At 38.5% G+C, this 19,084-nt stretch overlaps 1 protein-coding gene across 1 annotated transcript in view; it reads left to right on the forward strand.

Moving 5' to 3' along the window:
* The window catches only part of TF (transferrin), a 33,299-nt gene that overhangs the window by 3,666 nt on the left and 10,549 nt on the right, over nt 1-19,084 (forward strand). The window contains exons 3-12 of the mRNA XM_083364999.1: nt 1,167-1,278; nt 2,534-2,725; nt 4,946-5,069; nt 8,556-8,611; nt 10,924-11,096; nt 13,019-13,193; nt 14,849-15,006; nt 16,234-16,324; nt 17,009-17,053; nt 18,534-18,692. Coding sequence (XP_083221125.1) covers nt 1,167-1,278; nt 2,534-2,725; nt 4,946-5,069; nt 8,556-8,611; nt 10,924-11,096; nt 13,019-13,193; nt 14,849-15,006; nt 16,234-16,324; nt 17,009-17,053; nt 18,534-18,692 — 1,285 coding nt within the window. The remainder of the gene's footprint in view (nt 1-1,166; nt 1,279-2,533; nt 2,726-4,945; nt 5,070-8,555; nt 8,612-10,923; nt 11,097-13,018; nt 13,194-14,848; nt 15,007-16,233; nt 16,325-17,008; nt 17,054-18,533; nt 18,693-19,084) is intronic.

Genomic DNA, 19,084 nt, shown 5'->3' on the forward strand with positions numbered 1-19,084 from the left:
CTCATACATGGAAAGAGAATTTGGAAAAATGTGCTTGGATGATGGGAAAACTGACATATACTGAAGTGATTCAATCAGTATAAAATAGTTTTTGTCCACTTATTGAATTTTCAGATTTCACGACAGCCATTCATTGCTTGCATGTTTTATTTATTAGATCAATAAAATGCTGACCACAGAAAGTCTGCAGAGGGTTGTCTAAATCAGTGTTTCCCAACCTTTGCAGATTGGCAGCCCAGATGTGGGGGGGGGAGAGGGGAACTAGACTGAGTGAGTAGTAGACTGGCATGCATGTACAAAGCTCAACTTGTGTGAGCAGCTGGCTGGTGCATTCACGCGAGTGCCCACCGGGCTGCCACTTGGGCAAGCTGAGCTGCGCATTTACGCACACTCCAATTAGCCATTCACGTGGCCCAATTCCAAATGGTCCATGGTCTGGTAGTGGGTTGGGGACCCCTAGTCTAAATAGTCAAAAGGCCATCATGATCATGGGATTAAATCCTCCCTTCCATTTTCCTTTCCTTTCCTTTCCTTTCCTTTCCTTTCCTTTCCTTTCCTTTCCTTTCCTTTCCTTTCCTTTCCTTTCCTTTCCTTTCCTTTCCTTTCCTTTCCTTTCCTTTCTTTCCTTTCCTTTCCTTTCCTTTCCTTTCCTTTCCTTTCCTTTCCTTTCCTTTCCTTTCCTTTCCTTTCCTTTCCTTTCCTTTCCTTTCCTTTCCTTTCCTTTCCTTCTTTCCTTTCCTTTCCTTTCCTTTCCTTTCCTTTCCTTTCCTTTCCTTTCCTTTCCTTTCCTTTCCTTTCCTTTCCTTTCCTTTCCCCTCCCCTCCCCTCCCCTCCCCTCCCCTCCCCTTCAACATATAATAAAGGGGCCTAGCTTCAATCTTACAGTTTTAGCCATCATCCTGATTTTCGTGATCTCCTTTGTGAATGCCCCTGACTTTGGCCAGAAGTCAATTTCAGAAACCCATGAAATTATCAACTGACCTAGAGGCCCAGTGCTCTGTTCAAGATAGCATTATCATTCTTCATGGCAAACATGTTGTGAATGAAAAGGAAGTCATGTCATTTCCAGATCTAGTAAGAAACAAGGAGATACAACTGTCATACATTTGTGACATATTTTATGTGAAAGAAATATCCTCTCATTATCCTACTGTTATGTTTTTTAGAACTCAGAAGCTGATGCCATCACTTTAGATGCTGGTCTTATTTTAGAAGCAAGCTTGAACCCTTATTATTTAAAGCCTGTTGTAGCTGAACTTCATACAAGAGGCTCAGGAGGTAAATTTTAATAGGATTGATCTGAAAATGTAAAGAGGCTGCATAATTCATCCAATGGTTGCTCATTGGGAGGGGAGGTGAAGTGGGCCCTTTTATGTCATGGGACCTGCTCAGGGTATGGGTATCTCCAACCATACTACCTTTCAGAAAGCCATGAAAACCTGGCTCTACCCCAGGCATTTGGGCCAGGCTGTTAATTTGGAAGTTCTGGGGTAGACATACAGCATAGATATTTTGTGTTTTTAATAAGAGGACTTTATCTTGGATTTTTACTGTTATAATATTGTTGATATTTGCCAACCACAGTTTTGTAGGATAGATAAGTGCCCTTCCAAGTTCGATAACGAAATAAAGGTAAAAGTTGCTAATATGAATTAAACTGGATATGTGGGTTGCTATAACTCACCATGCAGAATCCATTTGGAAATTCACTCAAATAAAGCCACCAGGGACTGGATTTGAGGATTTGCAGCATGCCAGGTTTATGTTCTAGTCCAGTCAAACTCGACAACATAAAGATGTGTGGACTTAACTCCTAGAATTCTCCAGAAAGGCCTGGGAATTCTGGGAGTTAACGTCCAAATATTTTCAAGTTGTCAAGTTTGAGAAATACCACAGTACCCTTTCTTGGTGTTGACTTCTGAGACTCCAGATGTATTTAAGATGAATTTTGGATCTATGATTCAAGGATGCAGTAGGATAATTTCACATGCTCAGGATTTTTATGCTCTGCCTTAGGCTGCCAGACTCTTGCACACAAAGTTCTGGAAACTAAGTCAGTTTAAAAAAAATCCCCTTTCAGAATTTCAACTCCTTCCTCTCTTTTAGTTACGATGGTGGCCTGATGTTTTCTTTGGGCCACATTGACCAGAGCCCCCAACTGGTGAAGTCCTCTGGACTGATCGAAAGAGAAAGCGTGTCTTTCCTCTTTTTCAAGATACAGTCTCCATGTTTTACATTTGCCGTAATCAATTTCACCTTAACACAGTCATGGTGTTTTAGTCTTTAATTTATTTGATTCATTTATACAAATAGTTTCAGCCCATTAACATTACAAGCAATTATCATAGAAGTACACTGGCCAGCCCGCTCCTAAATATATATTTTGTTTAATATAACTAGCTGTTTCCTCTATAGAATAGGATATCCCATGATAATAAAATGTGTTTCTTAAACAGTGCTTAATTTATTTTGGAAATAGGCAGAGACTATGGCTATAACCTATATTTGATTTTTTTTCTTCTCATCTTGTCAGTATCTACTACTAGTTATCATGCCATTGCTGTTGTGAAGGTAGGAACTATTACTTCACTTGAAGATCTCAAAAAGAAGAGATCTTGTCACACTGGTTTTAAAAGATCTGCAGGCTGGAACCTCCCAATAGGAACACTTGTGGAAAAGAATTTGCTAGAGTGGGAGGGAACAGAAACGGAACCTGTGGAAAATGGTAAGAAAAATCTCTATATCTCTGTTTGTCTATCTGTCTATTTATCATCTACCTACATTCATATTTATTTTATTTATTTGTATCCCGTCTTTATTATTTTTACAAATAACTCAAGGTAGAGAGTACACACATTCCTTCTCCTATTCTCTCCCACTCCTTGTGAGTGGGTTGGGCTGAAAGTGACTGGCCCAAAGGCACCCAGCCAGCTTTTATGCCTAAGGTGAGACTAGAATTCACAGTCTCCTGCTTTTTTAACCCGGTGCCTTAACATCCATCCATCCTTCCCATGCATATCTCTCTGGGACCTCAAGACAATGTACATTTTATCTCTATAATAGCAACTTTATGATTCAGTTGAGCTCAAAGAGAGTCAACTATAGCCCAAATCCTATAATGATCTATGTTGTTCAGTGGCTACTGGAGATCTAGTCATGTTAATCAGATATACTTAAAATTTTTGAACAGTAACCAATTTGTAACAAAATTAACACACTTCACTATAAATACACATTATATGTATTATGTAGTCATATTAAAATCTTGTTGGAGTTTTATTTTGAGTTTTTGGGACAAGTTTAGTAACTAAGGTTTACTCTAATAAACACAGATTATAATACAGGCATAATACCTAATACACAAAATAAAGCAGAAAGAAAAAATCCAATTGATTGGTTAAATGATCTCTGCTAAATCTGCTTGCTCTGTGTAGTAGAATTTGCCCATTTTCTATCATTTTTAGAAATTATGGAGAATATATTGCAGGATATTTCTAATTGTAAGAAGGGATAAGGTGGGCGAGTTAAATTTTATAAATAAGTAAACAAGCAATAGATTAAATGTAATAATTGTCTCTTGCCTTGGGTATATAATACTTTGTTTACAGCTTATAGAGCCAGGACAGATATGATAAATTTCTGAAACAAACTAGAAAAAAAGAGGAGATGAACAATGGATATTCACTTCACAACTGCAGAAGATTTCCCTAATGTCATGACTTCAATCAGCTTTTCAGGCTGAGGGCGCAGGCCACCCTGGACATAAAATTTAGGTCGTGGATAGTTTTGGATTAATTCATATGGGGAACTACAGTAGATAGACAAGAAAGAGTAGAATGCTATCTCAGTATGGAATATGGGGAATTGTGTTGCATGTATATCAAATGGAATATGGGGATTGCATGCATGTATATCAAATGACACAAAAACCTTCTGTAATGTTTTTTTTGTACAATGTAGAAATACATCTCTACTAGTTCTTGTAATAACAGTTTTTTTGGCTTTTAGCAAGTGCTCATATTGAGAATAGAGTTATATCAAAAATTGAACCAAAGTTTCAGTTCTATTCCCTTTAGTTTGAAGTTTTTGCAAGCTTATATCAAAAGCCTCTATTCCTGGTCCAACTAGTCCTTTTTTGAATAATTCCTCAGTGATTTATTTACCAGCTTTATTCATAATGGAAATAATTTTAAGGAAAGCATAGTGCTTAAATTCATGAAATTCAGAAAGCCTCCCAGTAAGGGCAATATTTCCTTTAAGACATTATTTATCCTGGACAGAATTGTCTGAAATAAATTATATTACAGGAGGAACTAAGAAGATACCAGAGAATAATCAATGAGTCTGGCGCCATTAAAGTTTATAAAAGTGTGAATTGTGAATTGTCATAATCATGAAGCTGATATTATGACGTTTAGGGGTTTTGTATAATCTGTTGAAGTCCCTAAAACAAAGAACAAAACATGAAGCAGTTCTGAGTGTGATAAAGAAAGGATAGTTTGCAAGCATAGAAATATATGGTTATATGGAGACGCTGAATGAATGGTATGGCTATAAACCAGTTTTACACAAATTTCTTTTTTTTCTTCTCTTATATACTTAATTTCTTTGGTATATAATTTATTACCCTCTTTTTTGTACTCTGCACAAGTTGTTTATTCCAAAAGAAAACTGTGTCATGTGTATGTGTGTTTAATAATTCTTCAGCTTTTCTTTTTCTTTGCTTTTCCATATATTCTTTTCATATAAACACAGCTACAGTAAAATGATCCATATATAAAACAATATTATTTATTGCCATACATTTTTATTGCCTTATGTAGTTACAGAACAGGATCTAAAAAGTGTGTCTACTTATACAACCTTGTAGGGACCATACTTTCTCAAATAGTATGCTGCTAATGAAGAACTGTCAATGACTTACCCATCTGATTTCTTTTTATAGCTGTAGGAAGATTTTTTGAAGTTAGTTGTGTCCCAGGTGTCAAAAATGTACCAAATCTGTGCGCTGCTTGTGCTGGAAACTGTGACTGGAATGACCCCTTTGTCGGATATGCAGGAGCTTATCAGTAAGTGACACATGCTTTCCCCCATAAGCCATGGTAAACTTTTATCATGCTTCTATAATTCCTTCCAAAATATATTTTATAACGGTATATGCCCTCATATTCAACTCACCTTTTTAAAATTTCCATTTATTAAGATTATTTTATAGAATAAAAAACAACTTGAAAGAAAAAGAAAAGAGAAAGAGAAAAAATAAGAAAATATAGGAAATGAAAAAGAAGGAAAAAAACTAAAGTTAAAAATGTGAAAGAGTTCCAACCTTTATTTAAGAGATAATTACGATCTTATTGTTCCATTTCCCTCTTAGGTGATATGCAGATCCCTTTAGCCTTCATATACAGGTAGTCCTCAATGTACGACCATAACTGAGCCAAAAATTTCTGTTCTTCTTTTTCCCATCAGCCATTTCTTCAGATGGGGGAGGAAGCTGGCAAAGCAGCTTTGATAACACCTCCCTCTATCCCAAGAAATCTCCAGTGGCTCTTAGGTCCCATGGGAACTGAATTCTGAGAGATTTGTGCATAGACAAAAAAGGACTTGCTACATTCACTTTGCTGTTATGAACAGAGAAATGGCACTTCACGGAGGGAGAATCAAAGCACTGTGAAGGACTATTTAATTAAGAAATAAAAAACTGTGACAGAAATGAAGGCAAAACAAGGGATCATCAAATAAGGTGGGGACAAGAGCAATATCATTCAGAGGCTATAATATGCAGAATCTCATTTTAAAGTTCCCAAAGCCACATATACATGAGCTTTATTATAGACATTGCAGAGGTGGGTAAATGATGTTGCAATGTTGTCCTCAGAGTGTGTTCAGGCACATGGTCATGCAAGTCAAGCCTCTTTTAGATGCATGTTGCATGTGTAGTATGGAACTAGTGTTGCATGGAGCTCTTTAAAATCTCAGATTGTTAGTAGCCCTCCTGCTCCTGGAAAGTAGCTCAGATTTGTTGTAGATCATACCCCTGACCATCCTCCACTGCATGCAGCAAAGCACTGCTGGTGTGCTCTACAATGCTCCCAGCCTGTTATTTATTTATTTATATAGCGCCCACTATTCCTTCTTCATTCTGAGTGCTATAAATGTTTTTCAGCTGATCATTTTTCCTCAAACTGCAGTATTACCATCGAGAATACTCAATAAGCTCTTGTTTATTGCTTCTATTTGTTAATATATTAGCTGCCTACAATTAGATGGCTGACTAGGACAATATACAGCCAGTTCAACAATCACTCCTGTTACTGTCTGCACCAGGAAGTAGGCTAAGTGTCTATGGAGATTCTCATTCATCCATAATTATCCCAAAGATGCTTTTTCATGAAGCAACTGAACTTTCTTGTTTTTCTTTGAAGACGGTTCACTTCTCATCCAAGAAGCTTCTTCAGCTCTGACTGGATGATGGGGGAATGGAAGGATTTATACTCCTTGCAGACAGGTGGTCATTTCAGTATCTGCAAGGAGTATAAATCTTTCCATTCCCCCACCATCCAGTCAGAGCTGAAGAAGCTTCTGGGATGAGAAGCGAAATGTTTTCAAAGAAAAACAAGAAAGTTCAGTTGCCTCAGGAAAAAGCATCTTTGGGAAGTAGGCTAAGTATTTTTACATGGTAGAAGTACAGTACTCCTTTATTGGATAAATGTTATCCATAGTGAATCTTTTGGAACATATATGTTCCATTTGCCTTTCATCCATTTCTGCCCAGATTTTCCTTTTTCAGTACAGGTAGTCCTCGACTTACAACAGTTTGTTTAGTGACCATTTAAAGTTACAATGGCACTGAAAAAAGTGACTTACGACCATTTTGTACACTTATAACCTTTGCAGCATCCACATGATCAAAATTCAGACACTTGGCAACTGACTCATATTTACAACAGTTGCAGTGTTCTGGGGTCATATGATCAGTTTCTGTGACTATCTTATTCCCCACACACACACACACACACACTCCATGGGCATTAGAAGCCTTTATGAGGCCTCCCAAGCCCCAAATAGTCTTTGCCTGAAATTCCTCACATCCACACCAGCAGTAGCCCCAAAGAGTTTAATAGGCTATTCAAGGAAAACCCGACACCAGTCCATAGGGCAAGGGCTTGTCTGCAAAGCAAAAGAGAAGTCTGCAAGGCAAAGGCAAGTCCTTAATTCAAGAGGCACAATCTGAAGTTCGAGTTACCGAATCCAGGTCTGGTAGTCAAGGAAGAATTACGGTGGCTAAAGAATGCACCAAAAGGAAGCAGGTGCATTGTTCCCAGTGTTGTTTCACTCTACACACTGAGCTAGTCACTCCTTGGTGCATCCCATCAAGAGGAGTGAGGCTGCAACTTTGCAAATAGCCTGGCTGACCTTTGTTGCTCCTGCCTCTTCTCAGCCTTATGTGCTCTCAGATTGGGAGGAGGAGGCAGTTCTTCCTCATCTCCACTGGCTAGCTTCAGCTGTGCACCCTCTTTGCCCAAAGCCTCTGGGCTTTCCAGATGCAGCTGTACTTCTCCTGTCCCTAGCTCAGCTGTCTGCTTGTCTTGTCGTTCCTCCTGCGATTGCTCTGCAATGCTTGGCCTCACCGTTTCTGGCTCGGAGCCTCTGGAAATCTCTGTTCTCCCCCCCCTCATGTCCCTAGACCCAGTTCTTTCTCATCCCAAGTGCTGTCTGGAGAATCGTCCAGGGAAGTAACCAGGAAAGCCATCACAGCGATCTTCTGATAAGCAAAGTCAATGGGGAACTCAGATTCACTTAACAACTATGTTACTAATTTAACAACTGCAGTAATTCACTTATCTACCATGGCAAGAAAGGTCACAAAATGAGCCAAACTCACTTAACCACTGTTTCACTTAGCAACAGAAATTTTCAGCTCAATTGTGGTAGCAAGTTGAGGACTACTTGTAACAAGATGTAAGTCGGTAATTCATTGATTATCTTATTTATCAAAGATTTCAGGGTCTTCAACTAGGCACGGTTCTGTTTTTCAGTCTTCACTAATGGCAAAGTGTTTTGCCTAAGATCCTAAAGAACTGCTGCCAGTCTGTCTGAACAATATTGGCTAGAATGGACAAATTGCCTAACCAGAGAGAAATCAGTTGTCTTCCTCCTGCCTTATTTCCTGTAAAAGTTCTTTATTCAGTTCATATTTATTCATTTTCTTGGTAAGAAACAATAATTAAACTATGGTGTCTACAGTGTTTGTTGGAGGGTATATGATGCCCTTAGGTCACATTGACTGATGATGCTACCTTCCATCAATGTAAAGATTTGTATTTTTAGAATCACCTTTGTTTTGGGAATAGGGGCAGTATTGGCGCATCCCAAATTTTGGTGCCCTAAGCCAGTGCCTCATTGGCTTTAGATATCCATATTTGGGCAGTTTGGGTAGGTTGTTTCTGTTCTGTTGAAAAAGCAGAAATGTTGGTGACAGCATCATACAATATGCAAGAAATGTAATACTTAACCACCACCTCCTTCCTAATATTTTATCCTTTTTTCATAAGGTGTCTGAAGTCTGGAAAAGGAGATGTGGCTTTTGTGAATGAGGCAATCGTATTAGGTATGAATTTGGGAAAATGCTAACTTGTAAGTTCAAATACTAATAAGTGCTTAAACCTATGATTATTTGCAGGTGGATTTCATTTGATTAAGTACTCATCTATTGGGTCCTCAACTCTATCTTTGTAGGGGGGTTCCAGAGAAAGCTTATTTAGCATTTTTTTATAGATCTGTGAAATCTATATATATATATATATATATATATATATATATATATATATATATATATATATATATAATAACACTGTACATGTGTTTAAGCAAAGTGTACCAAGCACATTAAATGTGGAAATTTCTTGAACAACAGTCTTACAAGAATTTGTGACAAACTGGTTTTGAAACAGGAATGTCAAAACCAATTTATGATATTGTATGATGGTCTATAATTGAAAGAGAAAAAATGGTATTGCATTGAATATGCAAGGGAGACAGGACCTGTTTGATTCACCTGCCCTAGGGGACTGATGAACCAGGTGGAGTTCCAGAGAGAGCTTGGAGTTTTCCTGGTGGGCAGTTCAGCTGTGGCCCTAGTTGCTGCCTGAAATAGAGAGGTGCCAGGGCTTGTACTGTATCACTCCTTTTGAGCCAGTGACTCCTGAGGAAGTGGACAAGGCTCTTTGTGCTATCAGTTCAGTTACCTGTTTACTACATCTGGATCCCTTCTGGGTTTTGAAACCAACAGATGGCTCCATGCTGTAGTGTCAACCCCTTTGATGGATGGAGTGGTGCCCCTACCTTAATAGAGGTGGTAATGCACCCCCCTTCCCATAGGCCATCCTTGGACCCAACAGTCTTCAATAATTATCAAACAGCCTCTGACTTTCAATTTCTATGTAAGATTGTTGAGAAGATTCTTGATTTGCAACTATTGAGAATCCTAGAGAAAACTGATTATCTAGTTCTATTTCAATCAGATTTCAGCCATGATTTAGTAATGAGACTGTTGTGGTCACACTTATAGATTATCTGTAGCAGAGGTGGGATGGTGGTGATGCATCATCCCTGTGTTCCTTGATCTTTCAATATGTCAATCATGGTATCCTACTGAGACGATTCTGTTGGTTGGGGATTGGGGCACCACTCTTTGGTGGTCCTGTTTCTTTCTCCAGAACTAGTTCCAATTGAATTTAGTGAGGGGAGAGAGGGAGATTACTCCCTAAACCTCTCCTGTGTATGGTTCTGTAGGGTTCTATTCTCTCTCCCTTCCTTTTCAAAATCAACTTGAAGCCACTCGGTGAGATCATCCACTAGTTTTGGTTTGATACAATCAGTACTGGCAATAAGATTCAATTATATATTTTAACCCTGGTCAGCCAAAAAAAGCTGTTGAGTTTCTGTCCTGATGCCTGAGGAGTGTGACGGTTTCGATAGGGAGGAATTGACTCAGTCCTATTAATACTGAGTGGTTGTGGCTGTTTGGCTACCCAGATCTGCAGATATTTAATCTCTGACTTTGTATGGGACTACATTTTCCTATTCTAGGATGGTGTACAATACGGGGGAGGGGTCTTCTTGGAGTCATAGCTATTGCTAAATGAGCAGGTGTCAGCTGTGACATTCAGAAAGGCCTTTGCACAGCTTTATCCAGTGATATATTTTTTCTCTAATCAAAGAGGTTAATTTAGCCTTCACCAATTATTCTTCCACTGTGCGCAGTGTCAAACCTTTCCACTTTTGATCATATAATAGTCTCATTGCAGTGGGGATTCCTTGAAGGCCACCTGGAAGCTCCAATTAGTAGAATGCATCAGCTAGAGCACTGAAGTAACACCTTCACATCACAAGCTGCACTGGTTTCCAGTTTGTTTCCAGGTGTCATTGAAGGAATTAGTTGTTACCTATAAAGCCCTAGATGGCATAGGGAGTTATCTGAGAGACTCCCTGTCTCCCATAATTACTTGAGAGACCGCATGTCTCCCAATTCAATTTGGCAGGTTTGGTGCACTCTTTGTTCCTTCAGTTAAGCAATTCCATCTATCAGCGCCCCAGAAATGCACCTTCTCCATTACAGTGCCTGCCCTTTGGAATGAGGTACCCCCTTCTGTCCAGGATCTGAATGGCCTTCACCCTGTTCATGTTTTAAAGGAGTCTGAAGACTTGGCTCTTGACCCAGACCTTTCGTGAGGATTTCTAAAATGTTGTTACACTGGCATCCCTATCCTTCATTCTGCTTCTTGTCTTTTCTATTGTCTTTATTTTTCATATTTGAAATAATTGGGCATTAAATAAGACAAGCGACATAATAAACAACAACATGATGGAGCCTACTTTGTTCTCTTAGATACACTCACTGTTCCCTTTCATTTTTCACAGCTGACAGTCCAGAAGAAAGAAGCAAGTTTGAGTTACTTTGTCTTGATGGCACCAGAAAGCCAGTTGAACAATATGAATCCTGTCATTGGGCTAGAGTGGCATCTCATGCTGTGGTGGCACGAACTGTGGATGGCCGGGCAGACAAAATCTGGGCTCTCCTCTCTTATGCGCTGGTATGTATCAAGTTTTCCTTTTTTATAAAACGAAGTTCAAAAATAAATATCACATACCGGTATGTCTCAATTCAAATTTTATGAAGGACTAAAGGAAGAATAATGTATTAGAGTTACTAGTAGGAAAATGATAACATGAAAAGGGAACGCCATCAATAAAGCTATTTTCACTGATCTGTGTACTACGAAGTTCATTTTAAAAAGAACAAAGAAATATTCTTTTAAATTGTTCCTGACCTCATATTGTGAGCCATTTCTACCACAGCCAGATAGAGAACATAAGTTCTTTTGGCAAATAGCACTGTGTCTCTTGGGCAATGGTTAATAAATTTAATATAACTGAAAATTTGCCTGACCCACTAGTAAAAATAGTAATGAGATCATTGTGATAATTTCATGGAGAAATTGATATTTTAATTGCTACACACAAAGAAATCAGCCAAATAAACAATGAGTATAAATTTTCACTATACTAAAGACTAAAAATAATAATTTTGCCACTATCTTTTAAAGGGAAGGGTAATAAACTGCTACCATGTCAAAATTGTGCTCAAATTCCCAAGCAGATTTATCCAAAGAAGTCTGGATGTCTTCAGATGGGTGGTTCCTACAGGTTTCAGTTAAAAGACAGTGCACTGATTCAATTTCCTTTTGTAAATGAACTAAATTGTGAGAAAATATGGAAGAATTACAGGTGAAAGTTTTCATCGTCTGAACTCCTCTCTTTCATAACACTTTATGAATAAGAGAGTGATATTTGAACAATAATAGCATTGTGTGGAAGATAAATTGAGGGTAGCAAATAATTGTAACATTAAAGTTAATAATTGCAAAATAAAAAGAAAGAAGAAGTAAATGGAAAAGAAGATGGAGAAAGAAAAAGAGAATCGACATGTTTGATTCCTGATAGTGTTTAAAAAGGTTTAAAAAGATTTATTCTATAAATCATTTGAATGAAGAGAATTGGAACAGAATTATATGCAAGGAAGGAGAGGTGGTGGGTCAGAGAACATTTTGGTTAACATAAAGCCAAAATGCTACCATTCTCTTTCCTGTTTCAATTGCAGACTCTGGTTTAGAAAAAGTTCTGAATTTAATTCTGAGTTTGTTCACACTGCAGTAATCTTCTCCAAAACTTCCTATCTGAAATGTAGCTCCTGATTTTTTCATTATTTTCAGTTGCATTATTCAAAATGCTTTGTTCTTACTAATTTCTCTCTGGTCTCTCAAAGGGGAGGGGGCCCTGCTCACAGTCAGTCATGCCCTTGTGATATCCAGATTGGTCTACTGTGGCTCATTTTATGTGGGGCTGATCTTGAAGACTATTTGAAAGCTTTAACTGGTACAAAATGTGGCAATGAAAGCAGTTACTGGTGCCAGTTACTTGGCACATATAACACCACTGCTTCGCAAACTGCATTGGCTTCTGATATGTTTCCAGTGAAATTCAAAGTGCTGGTTATCAATTGAAAATCCTTTGTGGCTTTGGACTGAGCTATATACAGGATTATCTTTCTCCAATTGTCTCTACCAGTCCTATCTGGTTTGGCAGAAAGGGTACACTTTGAGTGCTATCAGATAGGCAGAAACCCAGAAGGAGAACCTTTTTTTACTATGGCATCTGTCCTTTGGAGCATCATCCCCTCTGAGATTAGATTCACCCCACCCATTGACCTTTCTTGAGAACTTGAAAGCTTGGTTTTGTGCTTGAGCCTGGGACCCTGAGCGTGGATTAAAGCCCATCTCCTAGTTATATGGATGGTGTTAGATCATGCCCAGCTGTTTTTATTGCAAGCCATTTAGAGTCATGTAAAAATGAGATGGACAGTTATACCAAATTGAATAAATAAAATAAATATTCCAATCATTTTCATGTTCCATCTCATCTCATTCTTCTTTGATTCATTTTTCTCTTATTTTAGGAACAGAACAAGCAAGGCCAATCAAGCTGCAAACTTTTTGGCTCTCCTCGTGACTCTGGCAAAGATCTCCTGTTTAAGGACAGTGCAGTCAGTCTTGTTCAGGTGCCTGAAGGAGCAGATGCTGAACTTTACCTGGGACCTAAGTACTGTGCTGCAATACAGAATCTCAAAAGAGGTAAACAGGGCAGGACTTGTTATGCATTATGAAATCACAATGATGAACACCAGCCACCGAAAATGAGGCATTAGAAAACCGTTAAAAATAATTAGTTCACTTGCTATCAGCAATACTAGCTTAATTGCAATTCAGTCTGTTGACTGCTTCTAAAATCTCTGTGATGAGGAAAATGGTAAACTTTTGTCAAAGTAGAAACCTTTATGCGTTGGCTCATCAGCTTTATAACAGGATTAGGTCCAACTTGTTTGTGGCTAAGACCCATATTTTACTCTGTTTGGCTAGCTGAGGATAGCAAACTGCATTGGCTTCTGATATGTTTCCAGTGAAATTCAAAGTGCTGGTTATCAAGTAATAAAAAGGGTAATAATAGCAAACCATAAGCAAAAGGATGGGAGAGTAGAAGTCAGTGTGTGGACCCAGATTTCTCGTTCTTGAAAATCATGAGAAAAAACTATTACAGCAACGTCACAGTCCCCATTTTATGTCATAATGTGGAATGAACTCCAGACAGATGGGAAAAAAGATTTTGTAGACATTAAATGTTAGTTTGATCACAGAGACACACTAGTGAAAATTACCATTTAATTTTCCTGTGCTCATGCTGACTTGACTCTCAGATACCAAAGAAAATTCTGTCCAGATTGAGACACTGTGGCAACAGCTTCCAAAATATCCAGTCTGAAACACAGGCCACCATGTCCTCCCATTCCCTTGCTCTATATAAGTGTGTGTATGAGAGAAAGGGTGCATGTGTAGTACCTATAGTGTGTATATGTGCAGGTATTATACATACATACACAAGCACACATAAACTGAAGTGAAATTTATAAATGTATAAATACAAAGTTAAAGATCAAAATGCACATAACAGTATATAAGCTCTTTTTTTTCTTTTGGCAAGTACCTATTTCATTTTCTGGGATTTTTTTTTTAGTACAAGGGTATACCATTTAATCAAGCTGCCATATGCTAAATAAATAAAAAGTTTTCAAGTGACCAGAGGTAAAAAAGTTGCACCCCCAGGAGCCAGGCAGCCTGTTTTAGGTTATCTGGGAGCTAGAGCAGAAACCTTTTCATGCTAAATAAAATAGCTAACTATGTAAACCTCGAGCATACAATAAAGAGGTCTAAATTTTTTCTTAGTACAGGTATGTTTTAATTGGATCATGTAAATGTTGTAATGTCTACTATTTTTCTGCTATTGTCATTATTAAAATGGCCAAATGACCCTTTAATTATCTTGTATACTAGTCTTCTAGAACAAAAGCAATCCAACTGCTATGAAGTGTAAATAAAGGACATTTTTTGTGTTCTTTTCCCTATCCATTTTGTTTTGCTGATTTTCCTTACAACAATCAAGACAGTTGAATATCATTATTTATATAATAATAACATAACACTAATAATCAAGGCCAGAATTGAAAAACCATCAACACATTATAACAACATAGGTTCTTGGAAAGAAATCAACAGCTAAAGAACTGGGAGCTGTGATTTCACATTGTAGTGAATAGACAATAATAACCTTATTTGAGTCTAGAGCATAAAGATTGTACACCAACGTTTGCCATGGTTTTTATATCGGGAATTAGTTTGCCACATTCTGAGGAATCTAAATACTTGGTTAACTGAGGTATTTTCTTGTCCTTTAGAGAGATCTGATCCAGATCCTGGTACCACAGAAAAAATTGTGTGGTGTGCAGTGGGCAAGGCTGAACAGAAAAAATGTGATGTGTGGAGTGGACAGAGCAATGGTGTCATTGAATGTGCTGTTGCAGAAACTACAGAAGGCTGCCTTGTCAAAATCATAGTAAGTGTTTGAAGTTTCAACATGTCTTTTCACTTGAAAATAGTGACTGAGTCCAGATTTGCACGTTAGTTAAAAAATATTTTTTAAAAATAGGGTACTGGGTGCAATCTATGAAGAAGATTCTAGTAAAATAAACAAGCAAGTTTGATTTTGTTGGAACATGTTAATTGAATATACCCATTGAATCCCATGGTATGAGTCTTTCATATGGGGCAAGAGGCCTTTGCAACAATACACTGAGTGCATAGTGCAGTGTTTCCCCCCCTGAGGTCCTACAGATATGTTGAATTATAACCCCTATTTTTCTAAGCTGGGAATGATTGAAATAGTTAGAAGAGTACCAGTATAAGGACAGCTGATGCTTCTGTTCATGATTTACATCTGCACATACTGTGCTGTCTCGGTCCTCAATACAGGTGCCATTTTGTTCCCAAGGAACATGCTCAGTGGTCTGTTTACATTTTATCTCCTCCATTTGGAGCTGTCTCTCCATTATTTTTCTCCCTTTGTTTTATTTTGACTGGAATTGTAACCTGTCCTCTTTGTATTTTATTTCTTCTGAGACATCAGTTGGTCCCTGAGATATTTAAATCCCAAGGTGAACCAGAAAATATCCATCCATAGAATGAGATCATACACCCCTCTATTGCTCTGTTCAGTTAGGTCAATATTGTCAATATTATTCCTTCTATTATGTTGTGTTTGGAATTTCTATAGAGATTTTTGGAAATTTAGGAATTCTTGTAGCTTGATTTCTATGGACTAAGATCCTGAAAATGTTGGATTTACCTTGACTCTTCTGTAATTATCTCTCCCCACTCTTTTGGGAAAAAAATATGGAAACCAGAAGACCCAACAGCAGGCAACAAAGAAGATAACGATTTATTTTTCTTCTCATCATTTAAAAATATAGAAATGACAACAGGCAGACTTGAGTGCACTCTCACATAATACTAGCCTGTCAGATAGGCCCTTTTATATGACACTTGTTTCCCTGCCCAGTTTTCAGTTTTGTTCTCTCAGTGGTCAATCATCTCTCTATCCCACAGAGTATGCTCAGACAAGATTGGTTATTCAAAATGTTGGTGGGATTCTCCCCCTTATTCAATGTATTTTTTCTTCTTTAAACCTGACGATCCCTGCTAAACATGAATGATTCATTTTAACCATGTAAAGACATATATTAGGAAATGAGTTTGCTGATAGAAAATGCATTGTTCTTTGCAGAAAAGAGAAGCTGATGCCATTACCTTGGATGGAGGGCATATCTATACTGCAGGAAAATGTGGCCTTGTCCCAGTATTGACAGAAATCCCTCGTAAGTATGAACTCAGTAGATCAATAGCTGTTGTAAGTACATAAGAAGTGACCTGGCCCATTTATTCCAGTAGTTTGTCTCATAGTGGCCATCCAATTGCATAACAAGTCTACTAGTCTCTCAATAGATGGTCTTCAGAGGAAGTCTCACTGCCATCAAGCCACAACTGTGTGCATGAAAATGACTTCTGATGGCATGCCATTTTAGCTCTGTGCTTTAGACTAAGAAAAACTTAGGTATCACAAAGCAATGTTTCACTAAAGCTATGCCTTCAGGCATCTGATCTAAAGGAGGAAAATCTGTTCCAAGTCACCTCATTCCTGCCCAGTGTTCTTGGATCATAGTTGAGGCATGGTCTTTCTTCCTTTTCATTGTCATATCCACCAATTGATTTAATACTTTTACTTCATCACTGAAGAGCAATATGCATGGCCTATTGCAAAATTGTAAGGAGATGGATAGAAATTGAGTTCATCTTTTTGTTCACCAGCTTTATCAATCCTGGATTATAGATATTATGTCTTGAGTTCAGATAACTTGCATTCTACAATGGAGCCCTTGATCTGGCAAATACGCTTGGCATTATCTACTTTTAGGTTTATGTGTAGTCCAGACAAAAGTAGACGAAAATTGCGTGAGCTTGAAGTGACTTCTCCAAATCCTGTTTACTTTTATTTCTTCCAGATGACGATTCTGCTGCATGCACAGATCCCACAAAAGCTGCAAAAGGTAAATATATTGCCACTTAAGAGATCTGCAAGCATCTAAACTTTTATCTGGCAATTTAAACTTAGTCAAACCTTTCTGTACCTATTTTCCTAATCTGTTGAAGAAAATTGCTCTTTTTGCCAAAATATAGATAGTCCTCAACCTAAAACCACAACTAAGCCCAAAATTTATTTTGCTGAGACAGTTGTTAAGTAAATTTTGCCCCATTTTGTGACCTTTCCTCCTGCAGCTGTTAAGTGAATCACTGCAGTTATTAACTTAGTAACATGTTGTTAAATGAATTTGGCTTCCCTAGATTGATTTTGCTTGTCAAAAGGTTGCAAAAGTTAATCGCATGACCCTGGAACACTGCAACCTATAAAACTGAACCAGTTGCCAACCGTCTGAATGTTGATCACGTGACATAAGGGTGCCACAACGGTCATAAGTATGAAAAATGGTCATGTCACTTTTTTCAGTGCCATTGTAACTTCAAATAGTCACTAAATGAACTGCTGTAAATTGAGGACTACATGTACTACTGTGTTTTCCCCAAAATAAGACCCGATCTTATTTTTTTTTTCATCCAAAAGAGCTATTAAGTCTTATTTTCGGGGGATTTTTTTCCCCACTGTCTCTTCTCGCCACAGTGGCACCATCAGCCCCATCCAGCAGGAGCCCACTTCTTTTGTGGCTGCTCATATCACTGATGTATGTCACCCCCGGCCTTCGTTTTGCAGGCAGAGGCCTTCAGGAAAAGCCTCTGCAGCCCAGAACAGAGCTCTGGGTTGATGCACTTGTCACCACCATCCCCGACCTCCATCTCACCAGCAGAGGCCTTCAGGAAAGGCCTCAGGAAAAGGCCTCTGCTGGCAAAATGGAGGCCAGGGGGGGAGCACACTGCAGAGGCCTTTCCTGAAGGCCTCTGCTGATGAAACAGAGACTGGGGGCAACGTGAGCGAGCAGAGGCGAGTGGCCACAGAAGAATGGACTGGTGGCAGCCACGGGCTCCTGCTGGACAGGGTTGTTGGTGCCACTGCCATGAGGTGAGGCAGATGTTGGGGCATGGGAGGCCTGGCTATGACAGTCCTGAGGTAAGTAGGTACGGGGCACGTGGGGCAGTTCCCTAGCTTGATTTTGCACGTGTGCCTCACCCCACCTCATGCAACCAGATGGTGGGATGGAGTGGATGGGGTCTTAACCAGGGCTTATTTTGGGGATAGGGCTTATATTAGGTGCAAACATAAAAATCAAGCTGGGGCTTATTTTCGGGATAGGTCTTTTTGGGAAAACACGGCATCTTCTCATTTTAAGATGGCAACCATGGCTTTAAATTCAATAGCAAGTGCTTATACTTAGGATTCCTATATACATGTGAACTCTTTTCTTTAAAAGTTCACAAAAGGTGTAAAGGAGTCACTGGATCATGCTTGCCTTCTGTTAGCTAATTTGAACTCTCAGTCGAGGAATGCTGAGTCTGCTTCTTGTTTCCCACTTAAAGGCTACATTGCCGTAGCTGTTGCTAAGAAAATAGACACTGAAATCAACTGGACCAATCTGAGAGGAAAAAAGTCCTGTCATACTAGTGTTGGTAGAACTGCTGGCTGGAATATTCCCATGGGCCTTATTAACAACCAAAATAATCTTAGCTGTAACTTTGGTAAGTAGCTTTATGTCCATTTGGTTGCTTTTGTTTTTATTTCACCCATTCTCTAAAGCAGTGTTTCTGAACCATGCTGGTTATGGATGTCCACACATTTTAAAGTTGTTGAAGTTCAAGACCATTGCTGTAAAGGATCCAGTGCTTCTAGGACAGCGACTCCCAACCTTTCCTATACCCTGCACCCCTAGAACGCTCTTGATATATTTTCGCACCCCTTACAAAAGTTCAAAATAATTTTATTTATTTATTTATTTATTTATTTATTTATTTATTTATTTATTTATTTATTTATTTAATTTATATACCGCCCTTCTCTCAAGAGACTCAGGGCGGTTAACAGGGCAATACGTAAAAGACAGATACAAAAGTTAAAATTATTAAAACATGAT

This window comes from Vipera ursinii, assembly GCF_947247035.1.
Source record: "Vipera ursinii genome assembly, chromosome: 5".
NCBI classification, from domain to species: domain Eukaryota; kingdom Metazoa; phylum Chordata; class Lepidosauria; order Squamata; family Viperidae; genus Vipera; species Vipera ursinii.